The 22501-nt window shown below is 38.8% G+C and overlaps 1 protein-coding gene across 8 annotated transcripts in view; it reads right to left on the reverse strand.

Moving 5' to 3' along the window:
* The window catches only part of LOC134540263 (aryl hydrocarbon receptor nuclear translocator homolog), a 286817-nt gene that overhangs the window by 62652 nt on the left and 201664 nt on the right, over nt 1-22501 (reverse strand). For 6 of the 8 annotated variants that reach the window (XM_063382914.1, XM_063382916.1, XM_063382912.1 and 3 more), the window contains one exon: nt 14450-14607. In XM_063382914.1, coding sequence (XP_063238984.1) covers nt 14450-14607 — 158 coding nt within the window. Of the gene's footprint in view, nt 1-14449; nt 14611-22501 lie in introns of all 8 variants that reach the window. The other 2 variants (XM_063382917.1, XM_063382915.1) reach the window with 1 other exon arrangement.

Raw genomic sequence — 22501 nt, forward strand, 5'->3', positions numbered from 1 at the left:
GAGATAGATGCGGCGCAAGCGTACAATGAGCGTAACGGGACAAAGCGCAACGGGACAATGAACGTAACGGGACAATGAGTCATCCTTTTTCGTGCGTGCAGCCGGCGTTCATAGATTTATTATACGTTGTCACGTCAAAAGTTTCTGAATGATTGACGACCCACGTCTGGAAATCAACTCTGAGCCTGAGTCACGTAACTGATCTCGTACCGTTCCGCTTTAGTTCCATTTTCCTGGTTCGTCTACTTTTCTCTGAAAAAAATAATGGGAATAAACGGGAAGAGGAACAATTAAATTGTAACTAGCGAGTAATTTTATAAGTGCTGGTAAAAACCTTTCGATTTCATACTAGAAAAAAAAACTTTAATAGATTTTTTTGCCTCGTGTAATGACTAGAGACCTGAAAAAATCGCGGATTCATTTCGCGATAGGCTGAAATTCAAACGTGTACAATTCTGCTGGTTCTGCTATTGGCTCGCAGTTTAACTGGAGTTCTCTGGGCCAATGAGAGACTATCGGCCAAAGAAGCGTCGAATCGCAAGCTACCCAGTGGAGACGCCCCACAATTTAGTACCCAATGAACACGCGTGTTTACTTGAGATGTGCAGAGGATAATGGCGGCTATCCTAGAGGTCATTGAATCCGCGAATTTTTCCGGTCCCTTGTAATTACGTGTTTTCGACAGAGTTTGATCGTTAGCATTTTTTTTTTCCAACACTACCCGAGTATAATTGATCTGAAAATAATATTTAAAATTTAATAAGCTAACTTAGCAAAAACATGATCAAAATTTTAAGTTCTAGGTTGGCTTAAAATTTGTTGTTACAAAGAGTTTAGTTTTCAAAATTTTCCATGGTGGAGACCTTTTAACCTTCTTTTCTCTGGGGGCTGTTCCTCCCCAGAGATTAGAAGAGGATACAGATGTAGTATTAGCCGTCAGAAGTGAAGCCGTTTTTTCCCCCCTGATTTTCACATACCAATATGGCGGACGTTTATTTATATTTTGTATCAGCTGTTATGGTCTGCTTTTACTAACGACTGCAGTTAAGGTGATCGGAAGAAAATTATATCTAAATATTACTGGTTAATATGTTAATATGTATTAAAAGTCCAAAACAAATCTTCATGATAAAATTATAATGATATACCTATGTTGACATTTATCCCCAATTTAACCTTCACATGTACAGCTGATACATTTGTTAAAAAAAAAAAAGGCCGCCATATTGGTTCGTGTAGTACACTGAAATACCCCTTCCTTTTCGGCTTCAACACCCTCGCCCCAGAATCTGACCTTTATGCTCCATATGTGCATTTCCATATATCTTGTTCCTTCCGCCTTACCAGTTTCCCGGTAAGGCTCATTTACTAAATACTACGGCCCCTCAAAAGTAAATGGGTCCAGGCCCCCGCAAAGTCTACAGTCGCCACTGTTCGGCGGTTCTCAGAAAGTAGACACAATGGTCTACCTATCCTTCTGCCGCTATTGTTCTTGTGAACAGTGTACGCCGAAAAACTCCGTGTGGATGTCGGTGTTCGTAAGCAATTGTTCGCAAAGAATCATCACTAGAGACCTGCAAAATTCGCTGATTCATTCGGTGATAGGCTAGAATTCAAACACATATACCTCTTAGATAATTTTGACATTGGCTTACTGTGCATCTGGACGAATCTCAACCAGTTATAAACCCTCAACCAAAGAAGGATCCAATCACAGACAAACCAGCTAAGACGACTTACAAGTCGGCAGCCGATGAACTTGCGTTATCTTCCCGAGTGTACAGGGGTATGTGCAGTCTATCCTGAAGGCCATCGAAACCGCGAATTTTGCAGGTCTCTAATCATCACGTCATGCTTTAAGAGTAACCGTTGGAAAATGCGTTACCACTTCTACTACTTTCGTAACCGTCAAATTTGAGGCGCGTTGTTACATGACACAGACTATACTGACGCGAATTCCAATTTTTTTTTTTTCAAACAAAGGTCTCCTGATTATTTTTTTCTTTCCGCGGGAGTGAGGTTTCAAAACAATGAGTTATCAAAGAAATGTTTCACTCGCGCAATTTCAGGGTATTGTTATTTTATCACTGTAAGAAAAGTATGTGATTAATTCCAAAACGTTTTTTTTACTGAAGAAATATGCACAGTAAAGTGCCAGGTATCTGTAAGATTTAATTTATGACAAAACAGTTTAAGACTGGAATTTCTAAAGCGGTAATGCGTAAGCCCAACGTACAGTTTGACAGTTCTCATTTTGATCAACACTGCGTAAACAGCAATGTTCATCTGATAAAGATACTGAATATATTTGTTTGATCAAACTTTGAAAAAATCTATCATATATTGTAACTAAACTGAAGACCTAAAGATATTTGATGAATAATGAATGTCAATGATAATGAATAATGAATGTTAGTGAAAATCGGATACGGATTACTACGATTTGTATTAAAATACCAATATTGATTTTTAAGACATGAAGTTACTGCATAGTACTGACATCAATTTGTTTTGTAATTTTACATTGACAATTTCCCTGAGTTATCCAAGTTTTGAAGACACTTTTTCAACCTACTTTTTTTTTCTGTTTTCCATTCCTCCCCCTCCTCCCCACCGGGTCAGTTTACTTGTTCATCGAGTTTCCCAAATTGCTTCCGATCAAGAGAACAACTCACATTGCAGTTTGCACTTGAATGGGCACTTATTTTCTCTTTCCAATGTGCGATTTTTTTTCCATTAACACTTTCCTTGTTTCGGTGTGCTATGTTACTAGATACACACCAAAGAGCCAATACGTTTCAGACACATCTTTGTAGTGTAATAAAAATTAGAAAAATGTATTGGAAACAAAACACTGTATTTCATTATGGTAAAAATGGAATGTGAATATATATATATATATATATATATACATATATATATATATATATATATATATATATATATATATATATATATATAATTCTGAGGAGTCGTGATTGAAAGACGAAATCTTTGTTTCAATATTTTTTTATAATAATATTTAATGTTCAAAAATTTCTACTATTTGAGCATGAGACACAATTTTATGGAATGCCGTGCTATTAAAAGTGATATACTGTGACAAATAGTTTCTTTTGGTGTTGGGCACTGAAATTTTTTGACGTGACAACGTCTAATAAATTGATGAACGCCGGCTGCACGCACGAAAAAGGTGTCCCGTTACGTCATTGTCCCGTTACGCTTTGTCCCGTTACGCTCATTGTACGCTTGCGCCGCATCTATCTCTCTTCCACTCGATTGGAACAACCATAGATTTGACTTTTTCGAGGCACATTAAACTTTAAACACTCCCATTCGTTTCCTACTTTTCCTATCATTGTCCTATCCTTAACAGAATAACACAGATTGGAAGAAGTTAAATAGCAAACATGTATAAAAGTTATAGTTAAAATAATCTGTTCGTTAAAGTAATAAACATATTTGAATTAATGAGTGCAAATAAAAGTAAATTTATCAATTAAATTGTAGATTTCATTTCACTCCTTTTAATCCATACAAAATAGTGATAGTTCAATAAAAATGATTCAATTTTATTCATAAAAGTATGCAATCATTTCATCAATGTTTTGTTATGACGTTGTCACGTTAAACTATCGTCGGTAAACCGACTTTACAGACAAGCAAATTTTTTTTGTCGAGGGACACTAATTTGTGGTCTTCGAACGTAAAATTTTAAATCATTAATAATTCCCTTTGCTCATTATAATTGAAGATGGCTTGAAAATATTTTTTTTTTTATGTTAACCGGCGAGGTGGTATCAATCTGGCAACAGTGCGCGACAATATTACTCTGCACTGCAATCTAAGCGTGAGACAGGGTATAGTTGAAGGATGTTTAATTAGCGGACCCCCGCCTTGACGAGTGGCTGAGCACCGTGTAACGGGTGTTTCCCAAGCGGCGCGACGACAGTACCTTTATCACATTGTAATTAACTAACACGTGTGTGTGTGTGTGTGAGTGTGTGTGTGAGTGTGTGTGGTCCCTGCATGGGTGACCAAGGACGAAGTAGAGCTCTACTGCCCCACCCCGAGTGACAAATAACACTATGTTTTCTTTTTTTAAGCTAGACTTCTTTAAGCGCGTTACGGAAAAAAAAGTGTAAATTTTTAAGATGCGCGCGCACCATACAACAAAATTTTTACAGAATGAAAAAAAAAAAGGCAAAACAAAAAAAAAGTGCTTTTAAATTATATACTTTAGAGATTGATATTGATATAATGTGAGTCATCCTTAGAAGATAAGACCTTTGCTATTAAAGAACTACAATTCTGTAGTACCGTAAAAAAAAAAAATCGGCAAGTTAAATCCCGTGGAACGTAAATATAAAATGATGACGTGGAACGGGACATAACACATAAGTTGAGATACGGAAATTTCGCGCAAGTTAGAATGCAAACCCTTCACACTCTCGCACCGTGTTCGTGATTGGACCGCAGCTATTCGGACACGCCCCTCTGCGACCGTGAGCCAACGATGCCCGGCTAGGAGAGAAGCAGGCGAATCAGGTAGTGCCAATTAACAAGGCTAAAACTATTCTCGCTAAGATATCAACCAATGGGAAAACAAACTTGGGTTTAGCACACCTATGACTTTGAAATTTTACCCTGATGCTAGATGAATTCACGAAATTTCCGGGTCTCTACACATAAGCCTTGCCTTCACCAAGATGGCGTCGCTCGGTTGGAGGGGAGTCGAGACGGCGCACGTGCGCAGGACACGCGCAGAATCAGTCCACCCGATCACCGGGTCATGGTCAGGGAGGGTTCGCCCAGCTGCATGCTCCCTCTATGGGCCAGAGCTGCGTCCTTTACGGGGAGACTGGGGCCTGATGAGTCACCCCCCCCCCCGCCCCCTCGGCCCATCGCAACCTCGGGAACATTCATCGGGAGGAACATCATCACTGTCACCGCCCTTCTGGGCATCCTTTTGCATCACGATCCCGGCGTGCCGCGAGAGAGAAATAGCACGCGTGAGAGAGATGGACAAGTTTTGAGGATCTCTCCTCCTATTTGATAACCCAGCCTTCATGCCTCACAGGATTTTAAGGCTGGGGCCCCCCGCATGGGCATGGATGCGGATACGCCGCATACGCAACCTGGAGGGGCGTTAGAGTCGTTAGCTATACACGGGGGCTGAGGCTACCCATCCCAGCTTATGCACCACCTCCAGCCCCCTACCCCACTCAGCTGACCAGAAAGTTGGATGCTCCCTTAGCCCTCTGGAGTTGTCATCACTTCTGGCGCCTGCCCCAGTCTCCCGCCTCACACTGGGGACTCCTCTATCACCCAGCGAACCCGCGGTCCGGTGGAGGCCTACCCAACCTCTCCCAGCTGACCAGACTGGTAACCGGAGCTGTTGAGAGAGATAGACACACGGAGGTGACACAGATAAAGATACATCGATACAGATAGAGAGAAGACAAAAAAAAAACCTTCGATCGTCCACCCCTCACTAAATCTGTCCTCAAAATTTAAAAAAAAAAAAAAAAACATTACGAGATTCATAATTTGTTTTTAAAGTAACAGTTGGACATTTCAAAAAAAAAAAATTGGTTGTCTGTAAAGTCGGTGTACGGACGATAGTTTAACGTGACAAAGTCATAACAAAACATTGATGAAATGATTGCATACTTTTATGAATAAAATTGAATCCTTTTTATTTTAATAATAAAAGAACATGTACTTGAAATTATACTAGTAATCAGATTTTTAAAATGCAAGAATAATTAACCTTTATTGCCGAAATTGTTGTTGTAATAAGCAATCAAAACCACATTAACTTTTCACTTCACTTTATAAACAGTCGACAAAACAGTTCACGTGTAGATGACTTGTAATTAATTTTAAAAAACTGGCGTTTAGCTATAAAGTTTAAATATAATTATGAACAAGTTTTCATATAAATAAACTGTAATCAAATATCTATAATCAATTATATGAATCACCATAATTTTTTTAGTCAATTGTAACATAACCTATTATTACTGCACTCGCCGACAGCGTAACGGAACACAGCGTAACGGGACACATCGTAACAGAACAAGGTGCGTAACGGGACACTTTTTCGTGCGTGCAGCCGGCGTTCATCGATTTATTAGACGTTGTCACGTCAAAAATTGTTCCAGAAAACACTCTCGCAAAAATTTCCTGAGGCTGGCTTTTCGCACGCATGGGTGATTGTAAATAAAATTAAACACTGGTTAGATCAAGTCAGCAACGTTAAAAATACTTTAAAAAATTAATGGAAATGCATGATATCTCAGACCGCAAAGCGGCGAACTTATGTTCAGGATCTGATCGAGGGTCAGTGAAGCGCAGGCTTCACTGGAATTCACAGTGTCACATTATGGCAGCCACACAAAAATAATCGCCCTGTGCAGGAGCTGAAAAGAGCAGGAAAAATACCGGCAACAGACATTTGCAAGTTGTTTCCCCGGCGGTGTAATTCGCTGCAATTGCACCCTGCATACATAATTCGGCGCGGTGTTTCTGTAATGGCAAACTGTGAACGCAGAGCAAGATGTTTGCACAGCGGTGCTTCGTCCCAAGCTGTGTATTACCACCTCGTTTCCACCCGGCTTAAACATACAGCGCCGATCCCAAACAACCACAAAAGGCAACACATGATCAGTAGGATAAAGCCGGTTCTGCAATGCGTCGTTAGTCGTAACAGTCTCGAAAGTTGCAGAGATATTAAAGTACCCTAATAATAGAAGTTGAATAAAATACAATCCTTACGACGACGATAGCCACGGCTAGCCAATCAACGCTGACGAGACATAACAAGGATCAAAACAACTTACTTAAACTGAGTTGTTTTTTTATTCACGAAGTAGCTTCAGTTATGAAAAAAGTATTTTTTTTCCTGTTCCCGAACAACTATTTTGCGTTTTTTTAATCTTTGCTAGTTTGTGATTAAATTCTTAATTGGTCCAATCAAATTATCAAGTCATTCAACACCATCGGTGTCGTTAGTATTTGAAAGATTTGAAATTGGAGGAATATTAATTTATGAAAAATATATGAGGTAGGGAAAATTCAGAAATTCAAACACTAGCATTTGTGAAGTTGACAAGGACTACATTATTTTTCTCTACAGAAGTTTTTTCGTCAATTCAAGGATCTACACCGATGTTTTATTACTAGATATTTGTTTTATGAAAACACGCGTTTTAGACATTTCCACTCTTCTACAAAAATCTGTTTAGTAATTAAAATTCTGAAACAGAACTGCTACGCCCTCGGAGTTAAGATATTCTTAAATGTCTTTAGTAAACAGACTTCACTCCGATATCCAGAGCAGTTAATAAATCGTGTTTTTTTTTTCCTTCTGAAGCTATGCACAGTTAGGTAAGCGTGGCCCTTAACTAACCGTCTGTAAAACCATTATACAAGGATTATATTTTCTTAACGTGGACTTTAATAGAACCAGTTTTTCGCGAAAAAAAGTTTAAGTCACTAGAACCTGTTAAGATTTACAGATTCAAGTAATTATGACGCGAGCCTCCTCGCATTTTTGTGTTTTTTTTTCTCTACTCAAAATTTCGTGTCAGGAAGTAGTCTTATAGTAGCTTGGCTTCTGGGTTGTAGCCGTTTCCTTGGCGGAATAATTCACCGACGTTTTCGGTCGACATTGCAGTCGCCATCATCAGGGAGCGGTTACTTCTACTCCTTTACTCAGTCACCTTTACAACTCAGTTACCTCCAGTAGTGAACTGCTCCCTGATGATGGCGACTGCAATTTCGACCGAAACGTCAGTGAATTATTCGCCAAGAACGCGGCTACAACCCAGAAGCCAAGCTACTTCAGACAAATGGCCGTGAAAGCCTGCGAACATAATTAAATAGTCTTATAAACACTGAAGTGAAGCAGTGCAGAATACAGAGCGCAGAATCTCGGATCAGCCTCAGCCACGCGGCCTATTTACAACGGCGGAGTAACAAACAGCACGGCGGAATGTAGTCCCGACCTGGAATAAGTGCGCGCCACAGTGAGGCGAGGGTAGTCATTCTCGCGTCACTGGAACAGTTTACTGTGCCTACTTTAAAGGGGTAGTATCAGGAATTATTTTCTTTCTACTTTTGACGTGAATAAGTCTTTAAAATTGCTTCCATATTGGGAGGCAATTCAAAAAACGAACAACAAAATCGGGGCGTACAGTTTGGTGTTGCAGCTACATATCTGTCGTCTCCATAAAAAATTTAATTACACCACTGGATAGCTAAAGGATCAAAGAATTCGTTACGCAAAGTGAGAACTGTGAAGCATCGCGCGCGGTGGAGGGGGGAAGCGCCGCTTTTTTGAGGTCATTTTGCTGCGTTTCGAGATTTCCATTTAGTACAACTTTTGACTCGGAGAAGCTACGACGTTCGTTTGGTTTTCAATCGTCAGCTCTCGTCAAAATCTATCGATTGCATATATAAAACATTAGTGTAAAATAGTTTCAGTGAATAAATACGGTGTTAAAATAAAAAAAAACATGATTAGAAAAGTACATAAAATAGCGTTTTTATATTTTGTATAGAAAATATTACCTGTTACGTACACGTATTCACGTACAACACACGGCCGTGTCCATGACACAGCCACACCCCATTTCTTTCCTTCACGTTATTTTAAATAAATAATCATACTTCAATGTTTATAACATTATTTATCAACTTAAGAAATGATTATTGAATGGTTCTAAGGAACTTAAAAGGCAAATGTTGATGTCATTCCTGGAATGTGCTGAAAGCATGGAATCATGTTGTACACATTTTTGAACTATCAGTTCGTATGCAGACTTTGGCATACAAATCTCCACTTTTCAACATAATAATTCGTATGTCAGTAAAAATTCTGTTTTCTCAAAAAATCATTGGAACGTTAAGTTTTTTTTAAAGGGTTTTTGTTTGAAACCTAATTTTTGAATTGGCTTACGAAGAAACGCGTCCAGACGAGGCATATGGCTTCTCTTGAAGATGCGACGCCAATTACAAGGAAGAAACGTCTGGCGGAGAGGTATACAATTGCAGTCTAACGAGCGTGCAAATTTTTTTTCCCTCGCAAAGAAAAAAAATTTACCTGCCATCCGTCCACACATTATCTTAATTAAATTCAAGCAAATATTAGAGGAATGAGTGTTGTTGTCTCTCACGCGAAAAAAAAAAAAAAAAAAAAAAAACTGTTCCGCAATGACCACGTAGTTTATCACCAACCGTAACAATTAGCAAATTTGCCTTATCGCGTATTATCTCCGCCCATTTCGCAAGCCCCGAGAGAGAGATAGATAGAGAGAGAGAGAGAGAGAGAGAGAGAGATAGAGAGAGAGAGAGAGATAGAGAGGCTTACCGGTCGCCGTCGCATCCAGGTTAGGGCCGAGGAACCGCCGAAAAATATTCAATTAGCAACGGCGACGCCGTAACGAGACAGTTAGGCCCCGCGCGAACAACGGCGCGAAGCCTGCAATCACAGCGGTTGGGCTCACTGTTGTTTATCAGGCGCTCGCCTGACGAACAGCACGCGAGAACAGCACAGTCCGTCAGTGCGAGAAGACCATCTCTTCATTTCAGAAGCTGTGCTGTACTCCTTCAGGCGCTTCTTGGATAAAACCATCAGAGTTGAATTTCTGACGATGCGCGCGCACCATGCAACGAAATTTTCACAGGACGAAAAAAAAAAGAGAGAGAACCTACATACAATTAAAAAATTACATATGTGCTTTTAAATCTTATACTTTAGAGATTTAAATCAATACTGGTCCATATAATTGAAAACGTTTATTTATTTTCAAATTCAGTGAGGTCAGGTTCCCGTATGTATAATTTATTTGCATTATACATTTACAAATTCTAACATTATTAGGTATTTAATAATAAATAATTAAAAATGAATGAATTTGAATAAACGTTCAGCATATTTATTGATTTTCATTATTAGTTAAAATTGACCTCGATTATGTTACTAAATTAAATAATTATATAGCTGCACGTGTTATATTAATATTGAAAACTGAGTATTTGTTGGAATTTTTTTTTATCTATACTTTAACAACCGTTTTTATAATATAACTCTAGTCCTTTTATGATTTTATTTCTATTAATTATTTTTAACACGTTTCTATTAACTCGCTCTCTTGTCTGTCAGTTTGTCTGTTCGGTACAAATATTACAAGGTAAAGAGAAACTGAAATAAACATAAAATTTACCACATGACTGTGAAATAATCTCATCCAGATGTTTAAAATCAGTAACAAAACTTCACACACCCGACTATAAAAAAAAACTTTTATAATGTACCACGATTTTAAAATGGACTAAAAAGTATAAAACAATTTCGCCTAGCTCCATACAGATTTACAACCCCATATATAACATATAACCCATATATATAATCTAACTTCAATTTCATTAAAACGCTTGAAAAAGTTTATAAAACAAATTTCTATCACTAATCTTCACAAAATATAAATGTTTTTAATGATACGGGCCAGTATTCAATATCATTAACTAAAGTATAAGATTTAAAAGCACAAATATAATGGTTTCTTGTGCGTAGTTTTATTTCATTCTGAGAAAACAATTCACTCTCGTCATTTTTCCCGTAACGCGCCTAAGGAAGTATGAGTACGAAATTCAACACGACGCGTGAGAAGGGGCCTTAAGGTAAGCTAAGGCGGCGGACTGCGGCATTAAGGACGTTTCTGGTACGTGAAGGCAGGGCTGTTAGTTCACGCGGCGCTATTAAAAGCGGAACTGTTACTTAGCGGCTATACTCAGCGCGCGCACCTGGCATGACGGCGTATGATTTATTCATTTTCTAGCACTGGCTAACGAACATAAGACGTAGAACAAAAAAAAATTGGTTGTCTGTAAAGTCGGTTTACGTACGACAGTTTAACTTGACGTCATAACAAAACATTGATGAAATGATTGCATACTATTATGAATAAAAATGAATTATTTTTATTTTAATAATAAAAGAATAAATACTTTAAATTATACTAGTAATCAGATTTGTAAAATGCAAGAATAATTAACCTTTATTGCCGAAATTGTTGTTGTATTAAGTAATGAAAAACACATTAACTTTTCACTTCACTTTATAAACAGTCGACGAAACAGTTCACGTGTAGATGTAAGTTGTGTGCTGCCGCTGTCTTTCTTCTCCTCGGACGCATAGGCCAATCGAGTGGAAGAGAGATAGATGCGGCGCAAGCGTACAATGAGCGTAAGGGGACACAGCGTAACGGAACAATGTGCGTAACGGGATACTTTTTCGTGCGTGCAGCCGGCTTACATCGATTTATTAGACGTTGTCACGTCAAAAAAACAAGCAGCTTTTAAGGATTGAATAACATATGCACAGCCCTACTGTAAGTATTAGCAGAGCCGAATACGAAAACAATTTTTTTGTTGTAATCACAAATTAATACATTTTTGGACTGTTCACAAAACTGTTCATTAGTGAGCGGGAAAAAAATAATATGCTGTACCTGAATGTATATAGGAACACGTACAGACTATGTACTATTTGTAAGAGATATCAGGTTTACAAAACAGATCGAAGGGTTCGTTCTCAACCATGTTTCATTACTAGAGACCTGTAAAATTCGCGATTCCAAATCCCTAAAGGATAGACTCCATGATCCTCTATGCACTCGTGCAAATTACATCTGCTGATTGGTTAGCGACTCGTAACACCTGTTGACTGGAATGATCGTGATCCGCTAATTCTTCTGTTAAAGATTTTTCATTGGCCCAGAGTCCTTCAGATAAACTGTGGCCCAATCACTGAAGAAAAATAATGTCAAAAGTATTTGGACTCTATCCTATCGCGAAATGAATCCGCGAATTTTACAGGTCTCTAGATGACGCAAAGTTTTTCCTGCTTCCGTAATAAACAAAAACACATCCCACGATTCCGTAACTCAACTTATGAATTAGTAACAACTATTCGTAATGCTTGGCAGCACAGCATAAAGAGATACCGTATGAGTGCCAGAGATTAGAAAAGGATCTAGATGGAGCATTAGCCATCAGTAGAGACCTGCAAAATTCGCGGTTTCGATGGCCTTCAGGATAGACTGCACATACCCCTGTACACTCGGGCAAATAACGCAAGTTCATTGGCTGCCCGACTTGTAAGCCGTCTCAGCTGGTTTGTCTGTGATTCGATCCTTCTTTGGTTGAGGGTATATAACTGGCTGAGGGTATATAACTGGTTGAGATTCATCCAGATGAACAGTAAGCCAATAGCAAAATTATCTAAGAGGTATATGTATGTGTTTGAATTCTAGCCTATCACCGAATGAATCCGCGAATTTTGCAGGTCTCTAGCCATCAGACACGAACCCGTTTCCTACCCCTCCCCCATTTCCCTCCCCCCCCCCCTGATTTTCACATACCAATATGGCGAACGTTTGTTTATATATGAACCAGTTTTTATAGCTTGCTTTTATTAACGATTGTAGTTGAACTGCTAGGAAGAAACTTTGATCAAAATATTACTGGTTAATATGTTTATTTACAGTAAATCCAAAAAAGAACGCCACAGTTTAATGGTATATAACAGTTCATTTTAGACCACTTACAACAAAATCATACAGCAAATTTAAAGTAAACTAACCTGGTTTTCCTTACAAATGTTGAACGTGTGCGCCTTAAATACGGCACACATCCAACCTGACACTTTGGTTAACACGTCCGGAGTAATGGAAGCAACAGCCTCCTAAATTCTGTGTCTCAAATCTGGCAAAAATAATTAGGTAGCGGCGGAACGTAGATCTTGACGATGATCTTTTATAAAGGCCCAAAAGGAGGGGGGGGGGGGGATCGCATGGCGTGAACGTGGAGGCCAACGAAAAAAAAAAATAAAAAAAAAAGAGCTCTGTCATCTCGAATTGCCTATACCATAGACGGATGTTTTTGCCACACGAGGGGGGTATCCACAATTAAACTTTAAACGAAACGCACGTTGAACTGAAAACACAGATTCACTCATGAAAAATAACGCTTTACGCTCAGGAGTCGCCATTTTGCGCAGGAGCGCTGCAAGCGGGGAAACAACAAAGCAAGTACTAGGGCATGCGCTCATCAAAAAACTCTTTATGAGTTCACTCTTATAACTGTGACCTGGAACCAACACACTAAAACGCTTACAGCTGATACTATTGAAAATTGTATGGACATACGTTCGAACCGAATCTTCACGAAACAGAAGTGATGATGTGAATTTTTTTCCCCAGTTGAACCTGCTTCAACGCTTACAGCTGATACTATCAAAAATTGAATGACTGGGGCGTTCTTTTATGGACATACGTTCGAACCGAGTCTCGGCAGAAGTGGTGATGTGATGACGTGCAATAGGGGCGCAGCTGATGGATAGAGACCGGAAAAATTCGTGGATTCATTACACGACACGCTAAAATGCAAATAATTGTACCTTTGTGCAACTTCTGCTATTGGTTCACTGTTAACCTGGAGGACTGTGGGCCAACTATAGACCCTCATTCAAAGCAGTATCGAATCACGAGTCTCCCATTTGAGACGCCTCACGAGTCAGTAGCCAAAAAACAGGTGACGTTTGCCCGAGTATGCACAAGATCTTGGGAGTCTTATCCTGGAGGTCGTTGAATACGAGAATTTTTCCAATCCTTACTGATGGATAGAGCCACGGAATTTTCGCGCATTCGTTTAGTCGCAAGTTAGAATGCAAACCTCCACACTGTCGCACTGTGTTCATGATTGGACCGCAGTTATCTGTACACGCCACCTCTACGACCGTGAGCCAACGATGTCCAGCTAGGAGAGAAGTAAGCGAATCAGGTGGTGCCAAATAACAAGGATGAAAAATGTTCTCGCTAAGAAATAAACCAATGGGAAAGTAAACATGGGTCGAGCAGACATATAACTTTGAATTCTATCCTGAGGTCAGAAGAATCCGCGAATTTTCCGGGTCTCTAGTGATGACTAGAGACCTGAAAAATTCGCGGATTCATTTCGTGCTATGCTAAAATTCAAATAATTTTACCTAAGTGCTGCTTCTGCCATTGGTTCACTGTTAATCTGGAGGACTGAGGGCCAATTAGAGACCTTCACTCGTAGTAGTGTCGAATCACAGGCCACCCAGTCGAGACGCCTCACAAGTCAGCAGCCAATGAACAGTTGGCATTTGCCCGAGTGTGCGGAGGATATTGGAGTCTATCCTGGAGGTCAATGAACCCGCGAATTTTTCCGGGTCTCTAGTGATGACGTGAGTTTTTTTTTTTTTTTTTCAGTTGAACCTGCTACAACCCTTACAGCTGATACTGTTGAAAAATTGTATGACTGGGGGCGTTCTTTCATGCCGAGTTTCGGCGATGCCAGAAGTGCAATAGGGGCGCAGCCGACGGGGCCCACGAAGGTAAAGGCGGGCGACACTCACCCCTGAGCGCCTTCATGTGCGCCACGGCCATGCGCAGGATGGTGAGCTTGTCGGGCTTGCGCGCCAGCGCGTTGCACGTGGGCACCATGTCCGACAGCTCCGTGATGTACGCCGTCATCTTGTTCCGCCTCCGCCGCTCGATCTCGCAGTGGTTCTCCCTACAGTTGGGAGGGCAGACAAGGCACGCGGTCACCACACCCGCCCCCTAGCACACCCTTCAACAACCTTCAACAACCCTCACACACGACAGGGACGTCGGAACGTTTTCAGTCCTTACCTCAGTCCTAGAGCGGTGGTCCGGGGACCCTCACCCCCGGAATTATTTTTTTTTGGAATTCTAGATGCAAAATTGTGCTATTTAATGAGTTTCCGAACCAAAATATTAAATATACATACCATTCCAAGAATTCGATGACGTAGTAGCCTATGTAATAAAATACTGCTCTGACAGAATTTTTTTGGAATTCTAGATGCAATGAGTTTCTAATATCATTTACAGTTTTTGCAAATTTAATTTAAAATAATTTAATTAAATACAATCACGAACAATTACTCATAGAAATAAACTGAAATCAAATCAATGTCAATAAATTGTTAATTTGAAATGACGAAATTGGACAAATAAATCAATTTTTTTTAAATTGCTGGTTTTAAAAAGCCCGCCTTAACCTGCTTGATATCATAGAAGATTTTCTCGCACGGTGGTTGGCCGGGTCTTGCGCGCTCGGCTCAGGCGGAACGTGACAACGAGTCATGCTTTTTCGTGCGTGCAGCCGGCGTTCATCGATTTATAGGACGTTATCACGTCAAAACAGATCTATGTTCGTAAAGGAACGCACGTCCGGAAACGCAAGAACACAAAATTACAGGCGCGAGGCAGCGACGCGCGTATTTGAATTTCGCGCGCGTGAGGGGCCCTACACGATTGGCCGAGACGACGTTTGGGTTCCGCGGCGAGTCCTCTCAGCCAATGGAGTGCCCGCCCCTTAAGCGCGCGAAATTCTAATACGCGCGCTACTTTAGAAGGAATATTTACATCAAAAAATGACATGGAATAGACTAAGAAGTAGATACAAAAAAATGTAGTACAGACCAACAACTCTAGGCGATAAAACTACGACAGAACAAACGAAAACAGTATAATAACTATGTACAAAACCATTCAGAACGACACTTGACAACACAGGTAAACAACGTACAAACACAACAAATAAGAAGCGAAGTTTCGATGAGTGCGATTTTCTCCCGTCAGGCACACTTGCGTAACGGTTTTATTTTTTGTTTTATGAATACTTCTAACGAGTATCTGCAACTTAAACTGAAACCATTCAACCTGAAATATTCCAAAAGATTTTGTCAAATAACTTTGGGTCGAATAACCTTATCCCAGTGTTGCCAATAACCTGGCACACCCAGCAGTAGTCACATTCATTCATACCACAACACGCTTAAAACAACTGTGACTAAGTTTATGCCAGATACTAATGTATAAAAATATAATTGGCCCTCACATACAGTTCCTAGCTAACGTATCCATTTATATATATATAAATAAATTTGCAAAAAACTTAATTTTTAAGATTCTAAAATAAGTTTCCTTATTTATATTTATGTTAAGGACTTTGCAAAAGGTTTAACTTCAAGTTACATGAGTTAGATTTATTGTGAAAAAACGCTGATACATATTGTACTTCAGTAGTTTCATTAAGTTGCTCTGTTTCCGTAACAAATAATTTCAGTAATTCCGTAACTGGACGAACAATCAACAACAATTAGGTAAAAACCGTAAAACATGGCGGCACTGTTATTCCAAGAGATTTAAAAGGCCAAATAATTTCAAGTCAAATGAATTTAGGTCAAATTACTATATACGGAATTAAGGCATCACAAACTAAAATGCAAGTTTAGTAAAAAGCAGTTGTATATTCAAGTATTGTGACTTCCAGCATTTTTACTGTCTGTTTCGGGACTTTTTCATGACATCATAGCTTTCGTTACGTGTAGGAACCATATTGAAAATTTTTTATACCACAAAATCATTTTATTAAAAAATAATAAACAAATTTAAACATAATACGACATATATCTACTGTACTATTAGCAGGAATGTACCGATGTTCATGTTAGAAAGCTAAAACCTTTGCAGAGATAATTTACACGCGATTTTTAAGAGGGCAGTCTCAACTATCTGTACATACGACTGTAAAATTAATCGAGACGTCAAAAAAAAATGCAAGTTAGAAAAAGACTGCTAGAAATCTAAGTTTCATGACGTCAAGCACAGTTATTCAGTGCTACCAACTACATGGTACATTCATCAGTAATTCGCAATCAATCATACAACATAGCACGCCAAAAACTAGACTTTACAAAATAATACCATTCAATAGTGTAACTAGCTATAACTAATTCTTTAATAATAAAAAATAGCGTGTGTAACTCAGCACATGTGATAGATATGAAACTTCTTTGGCCATTCAAAATTTAAATGTTCCTGTTTCTTCAAACAATTCTGCCACGTGGAACATGCCAAATCTCTGAACGAAGCATGAAATTTATAACAGGTAGCGCTATCTATGCGGGCAATGCAGGGACTGTCTCAGCAGCGCTCTCTACGCTGCTGGTTGAACAAGGAGGAACGCGAGCGCGCTGGTAGCAAATATAAAATTCAAGGAATTCACAGCTGACGTATAATATATCTATATTTATTTTTTTTTCTGAAACAGCAAATGCGCACATTTTTTGTCTTATTCTTTCGTTCACCTATCTCTCTCGGTTCTATTTTTTTTAGGGGGACGAATCATCGCACAAAGGGGAGAACGATAACGAGCCCAGAAAAGTGCTCTCTTTATATCTCTTTGGCCAAGAACCTAATTTCTATCATTTTCGTGTCCGAAACGTTTCAAAAAAATGCTTCACGAAAACGTTGCATTAAACTTCGGCCTTGAAGATTTATTCTCATCGTGCCCAAAGAAGTTTCACTTCAATTGTACAGTTTTGCAAACCATTTGACGTTTAAAATGCTAAAATAAATTTCGGGTTTAATATTAAAGTTTAAATAATATAAAAATGCAAGTTTGCAAACCACTAAATACTTAAAATGCTAAAATAAGTTTCAGGATTTTTATTTATGTCAACTTCTTTACAAAACGTTTACCTATTTGCTACAGGAGCCAGATTTATTGTACGAAACGCTGATGCACACAAAATTTCAGGCAAGTCATTCTTTTTCTCTGTTTCCGTAATAAATTAGAAAATATATACTTCGTAATTTTGTAACTGGGTGACTAAATCAGTAACAATTACTTAAAATTCATAAAACTTGGCAGCACTGGACAGTGTTCATTTCGGAACTTTTTCGTTATTTTCGCGACCAGCCCATTTTTCGTTACTTTTCCGTAATGTTCGTGACTGTCGCGACCAGTATAGACAGCCTAGTAAAAGGAAAAATAAAGATATGATAGGAGCAAGTAACGCGAGTAACGTTTGCGCGACATGTAACTTGTCTTACATTCGAAAGTAGTACCACTGTCCGTTACGTAAGAGACCGGAATAATTCGCGGATGTTTTCGTGATGGGCAAGAATTCAAAAAATTCTACCTCTGCACTGTTTTTTTCCTATTAGTTATCAGTTTATGGGAAGGACTCTGGACCAATGCGGAACCTTCAACCAAGGAAGTATCAACTCAGAGACTACCAATTCGATACGTCTCACAAGTCTGCAGCCAATGAACAATTGACATTTCTCCGATCATGCAGAGGAATTTGGAGTCTATCCTAAAAAAAAAAATGAATACGCAAATTTTTCCTGTCTCTAGCTACGCGTATCGTTCTGATGTTGTTTGTTCTGTGAACAGAGTCCGTGAACTTGTATGGTAACTGTCAACTTCGCGACAAGTTACATGACACAGATTGTATTACTCTGGGACAGAAACCAACTAGACAAATACGAACCCGCGACCATCAGCAGGGAATGTATCACACAAACGTCACAGAGAAAGAGCCAAGAAAAAGAAGCAGATGCCGACACAGGAACGTAACTCCACTAGTTTCACATGGGGCAAAAACTTATATAAACACCCCCCCCCCCCAATCCCCCCTCTTTTTAAACTATTTTTTTTTCAAACCAACCAAACCAAAACCTTTCCAGAAAACACTTCATATCCCCACCACACATTAATTCCACTATTCCAAATATTTTTTTGCAGTAATTCATTTTTTTAACACATCGCAAGTTGGATAGTACGCGAAAAATACCAATATTTTTTTTAAATATTTGATGATACGCAAGTGTGTGTATCTTACAACATAAATAATTCAATTCCTCTGCCATCCAATTATTTTTTTTTTTTTGCGTTCTAACACTGAGATCTTTACGTAAATATCCATAGTAAAAACTACTCTGCCAGTTAAGAAGCGCAACCCCCCCCCCCCCCCCCAAATGCGGCGCCTTCTTCCGCCTCATGGTTACGTCCGTCTGCCGAGAGACAAAGGAGCGAGTGATTGGCAAAGCGCACTGGGTACATCGCCAACAAATCCAAGGTTCGGAGAACGTTAAGGAATGCATCAGCATTGCCAAGGACTCGACGGACAGGAGTGAGAGAGGGAGGTGGGAAGGGGGGGGGGGGAACGTAACCCAGCCTTCGGCAAAGAATGGCTTTTTTTCCGGAAAGAGGAGGAGAAGAAGAAAAAAAAAAATAAAACCTCCCGAGCAATGCGAGTCTCGCAATAAAAGCGACGAACGACGTGATAATGACAGCTTCACCGCGGACTAACTGCCCGGTTGTAAGCAGACTTAAGTGCTAATTAGATGACAATTAAGAGGCAATCTCCAGGTTACAATTTTCTACGTGTAGCGTTTAATGACAGCGCAAATTGTCTGCGAGGCAGTATAACTCACTTCCGAACAGCTTGTTACCAACTGCTAGAAAGTGACGAAAACAGAGATGATGAACTATTTTTTTTAACGCCTAAGCTAATTGCAGTGATAGACTCGCCGTATGAAGACCAGAAATTAACAAGCGACTATATTGTACGCATGCACTACTTGGTATTAATAACAAAAACTGTAGACATTTTTCCCATATAATTCACATTTCATTTTCATTAAAAAAATGATTACGAAAATCGTATGCAGCCGTGGATATCCGTGTAAAAGGATTCTAAAGAAACTTCACGGTATCCGCATGGTAGGTACTACTATTATAAAAAAAACCGCCTTTAAATAAAATATTTTTCTTCACATGTTTTAAAGATGGTTTATAAAATAATTTTAAGTGGGAAAGATAGGAACTCAAAGAAACCGTCTCGGTTTTCACTGTTTTTTTATATTGTAATAAAATTTTTGTAAAAGTTTAAATTTTACAATTTCTTCGTTCAAGCATAGCATATAGATCGATGAAATACCTTACGTTAGCAGCGACAGGCTGTGAAAATAGTTTTTTTCCCCATAGCGTACAGTATTGAAATAGTTTTTTTTGCGAATGGCTACAACTGTGTAGTTAATGATACTGTCACGTACACTATATTATACACTAAGTAAAGCTCTTGGTTTACGATTTATGCCAAAACGAATATAATCCTCCAATATAAAACGCAAAAAAAAATTCTGGCATAAAAACTGATGGAAACCAATATGGTGTCTTTTAGTTCCTCACTCTTCCAATTAATATTTGTAATAACCACAGGGGGGAAAAAATACATAGCTTTTAAAAATTATTTGAAATAATTGGGAATAACAACTTGACACAAAAATAAAGGGAACAAATGGTGTTTCCCGAATTGTTTCAATGAAAACATTCTACTGCAACGAAAAGTTTTTGCAGTGGCCATAGGTCTTCTGTTCATTCAAAAATCATCCAGATGCTTATTGTGATATTGACTGTGATCCATATTAAATATTTCCTCTACATTTCCAGTAAAAATGTTGTTAAGTTTCAATTTCAAAAGTCGTTTAAGTACAAACCACAAGACGTATTCATGTTATAATATTTATTTCCCCTTGCTGAACCCGAAGCGGAACTTTTTCAGTCGAATGGAGACTCGACATGTATAGTCATAACACGAATTACAACTTGTAACGTAAAATGAAGGGGAAAAAAAACAAGATTAAAACGATCCTCTTGCGAATATGCGCAGTAACATTCTACGCACCACCTGAAAGTTTTACTTTACAGAAAACCAACTAGACAGACGCTTGTACTATGCCTCAACCAAATATTTGTTAGTATTCGTCAACGTAAATACATAGAGTTGAAGTAAAATACTTCTTTTTCCTAGGCCCAACAAAATGATTTCGCAATACAAATTATATTTTATTTTAATTATGAAATTCAACTTTGACAACAAAATATTTTGAAGAGGCAAAAAAAAAAGGGGGAGTTGTCTGTAAAGTCGGTTTACAGACGATAATTTTACGTGATAACGTCATAAGAAAACATTGATGAAAAATTGCATACTTTTTTAATTTTCAAATATTATTTACAGTTTTTTTGCAAATTTAATTTGAATAATTTGTTTAAATATAATCACGAACAAATAACTAAAAAAAGCCCGCCTTAACCTGTTTGATATTATAGAAGATTTTCTCGCACGGTGTTTGGCCTGTTCTTGCACGCTCGGCTCAGGCGGAACGTGACAATTTTTTCGTGAGTGCAGCCGACGTTCGTCGATTCATAAGACGTTATCACGTCCAAATATTTTTTTTTGCACCTTATAAAAACAAGTATCTAAACGAATAGATTTTTTTTATCTTCCTGCGAAGCGAGACGGAATAACAACTCAGGACAACAACCTCATCCGCGCTGGCGGTCCCAGTACAACATAAACTAGGCGCTTACAACCCAGTGACTTAAAGAGTTCGGCATGGTGGACCTACGAGAAGCCTAACATGTACATCAAGTTCTGTCCCTGCCCGAACACGCCCGAACATTCACCTTCGGCCAACCTCGGGATTTGTTTTATTTTAGCGCAGGAAAAAAAAAATGAATTCAAAAATTAGAAGTGGTCGGTTAGGTTTAGCTACATTAAAACACTTTAAAACACTACGGACTGTTAGTTAGGTTAGTATAGCTACATTAAAATAAACAGAGAAATATAAATATATATATATAAATAAACCCGAGGTTGGCCGAAGGCGAATATTCGGGCGTGTTCGGGCAGGGACAGAACTTGATGTACATCTTAGGCTTCCCGTGGACATACACCCAGTCCCCTGCCTGAAATACTGCGTCAGTTAATTTTCTGAAGTGTGAACATCTGAGGTCTCGGTATACGCCGTTTGCTAGGAGTCATTTCGTGAAAGGAGCGGAAATCGCGCGGAACGGAAATGTGTAGCCTAACTATCGTGCCGCCATCTGTGGCGGATGGCACGAACCAAATTTCACAAAAGCCAACGAGAAAACGTCATGGTATTAACTGTTTATAATGAATTTTTTCACAAGATTGACAGCATTTTAATAAAATTTCTTGTCGAAAATCAGGTCCAAAGCCGGTGTTTAGTATTGTTTTCAAGTCCCCCGCGCTTTTATCGGGGCCGTTTCATTATATAGTTTAACCATTCGCTCTGCAAATTTAATGATCCGATAGTCGACGTAGCTGCTCCGGCAGAGAATTCTAGCGGCGGGTACGGAAACTACGTGTGATTCGCGTCCAGAAATGTAGGTGAAAAACCTTATTTGCGTACATTTATGACGCTCGGCATTATTTCAAAGAATTCCACGTTAAGTTTCGTGTCCAAGTTTAGTATATTGTAAGTGTATTTGAAACACGACAACACATGAATTTGCTCGTTACCGAAGTTAGATATTTACACATTCTGAAAGACTAGCTCACTTTTTGTTTTGTTTTTTAAATTGATAACTTAGTTCATCCGTAAAGGTCAATTGAAATTTTTTTCGGGAGGCGAAAACGACAGTTGCACACCGATAAACGCCATTTTGTATTGAGTTTTCTTTTAAAAGAAAAAATTTACAGAGACTGTCAGTCTACTCTACGCCTAAGAGACGTGATACGATGTCGCAGTTGTTCGTTAAGCGATCGGGTTTATTTTAT

The sequence above is a fragment of the Bacillus rossius genome, chromosome 16, assembly GCF_032445375.1.
Source record: "Bacillus rossius redtenbacheri isolate Brsri chromosome 16, Brsri_v3, whole genome shotgun sequence".
In the NCBI taxonomy this organism is placed as follows: domain Eukaryota; kingdom Metazoa; phylum Arthropoda; class Insecta; order Phasmatodea; family Bacillidae; genus Bacillus; species Bacillus rossius.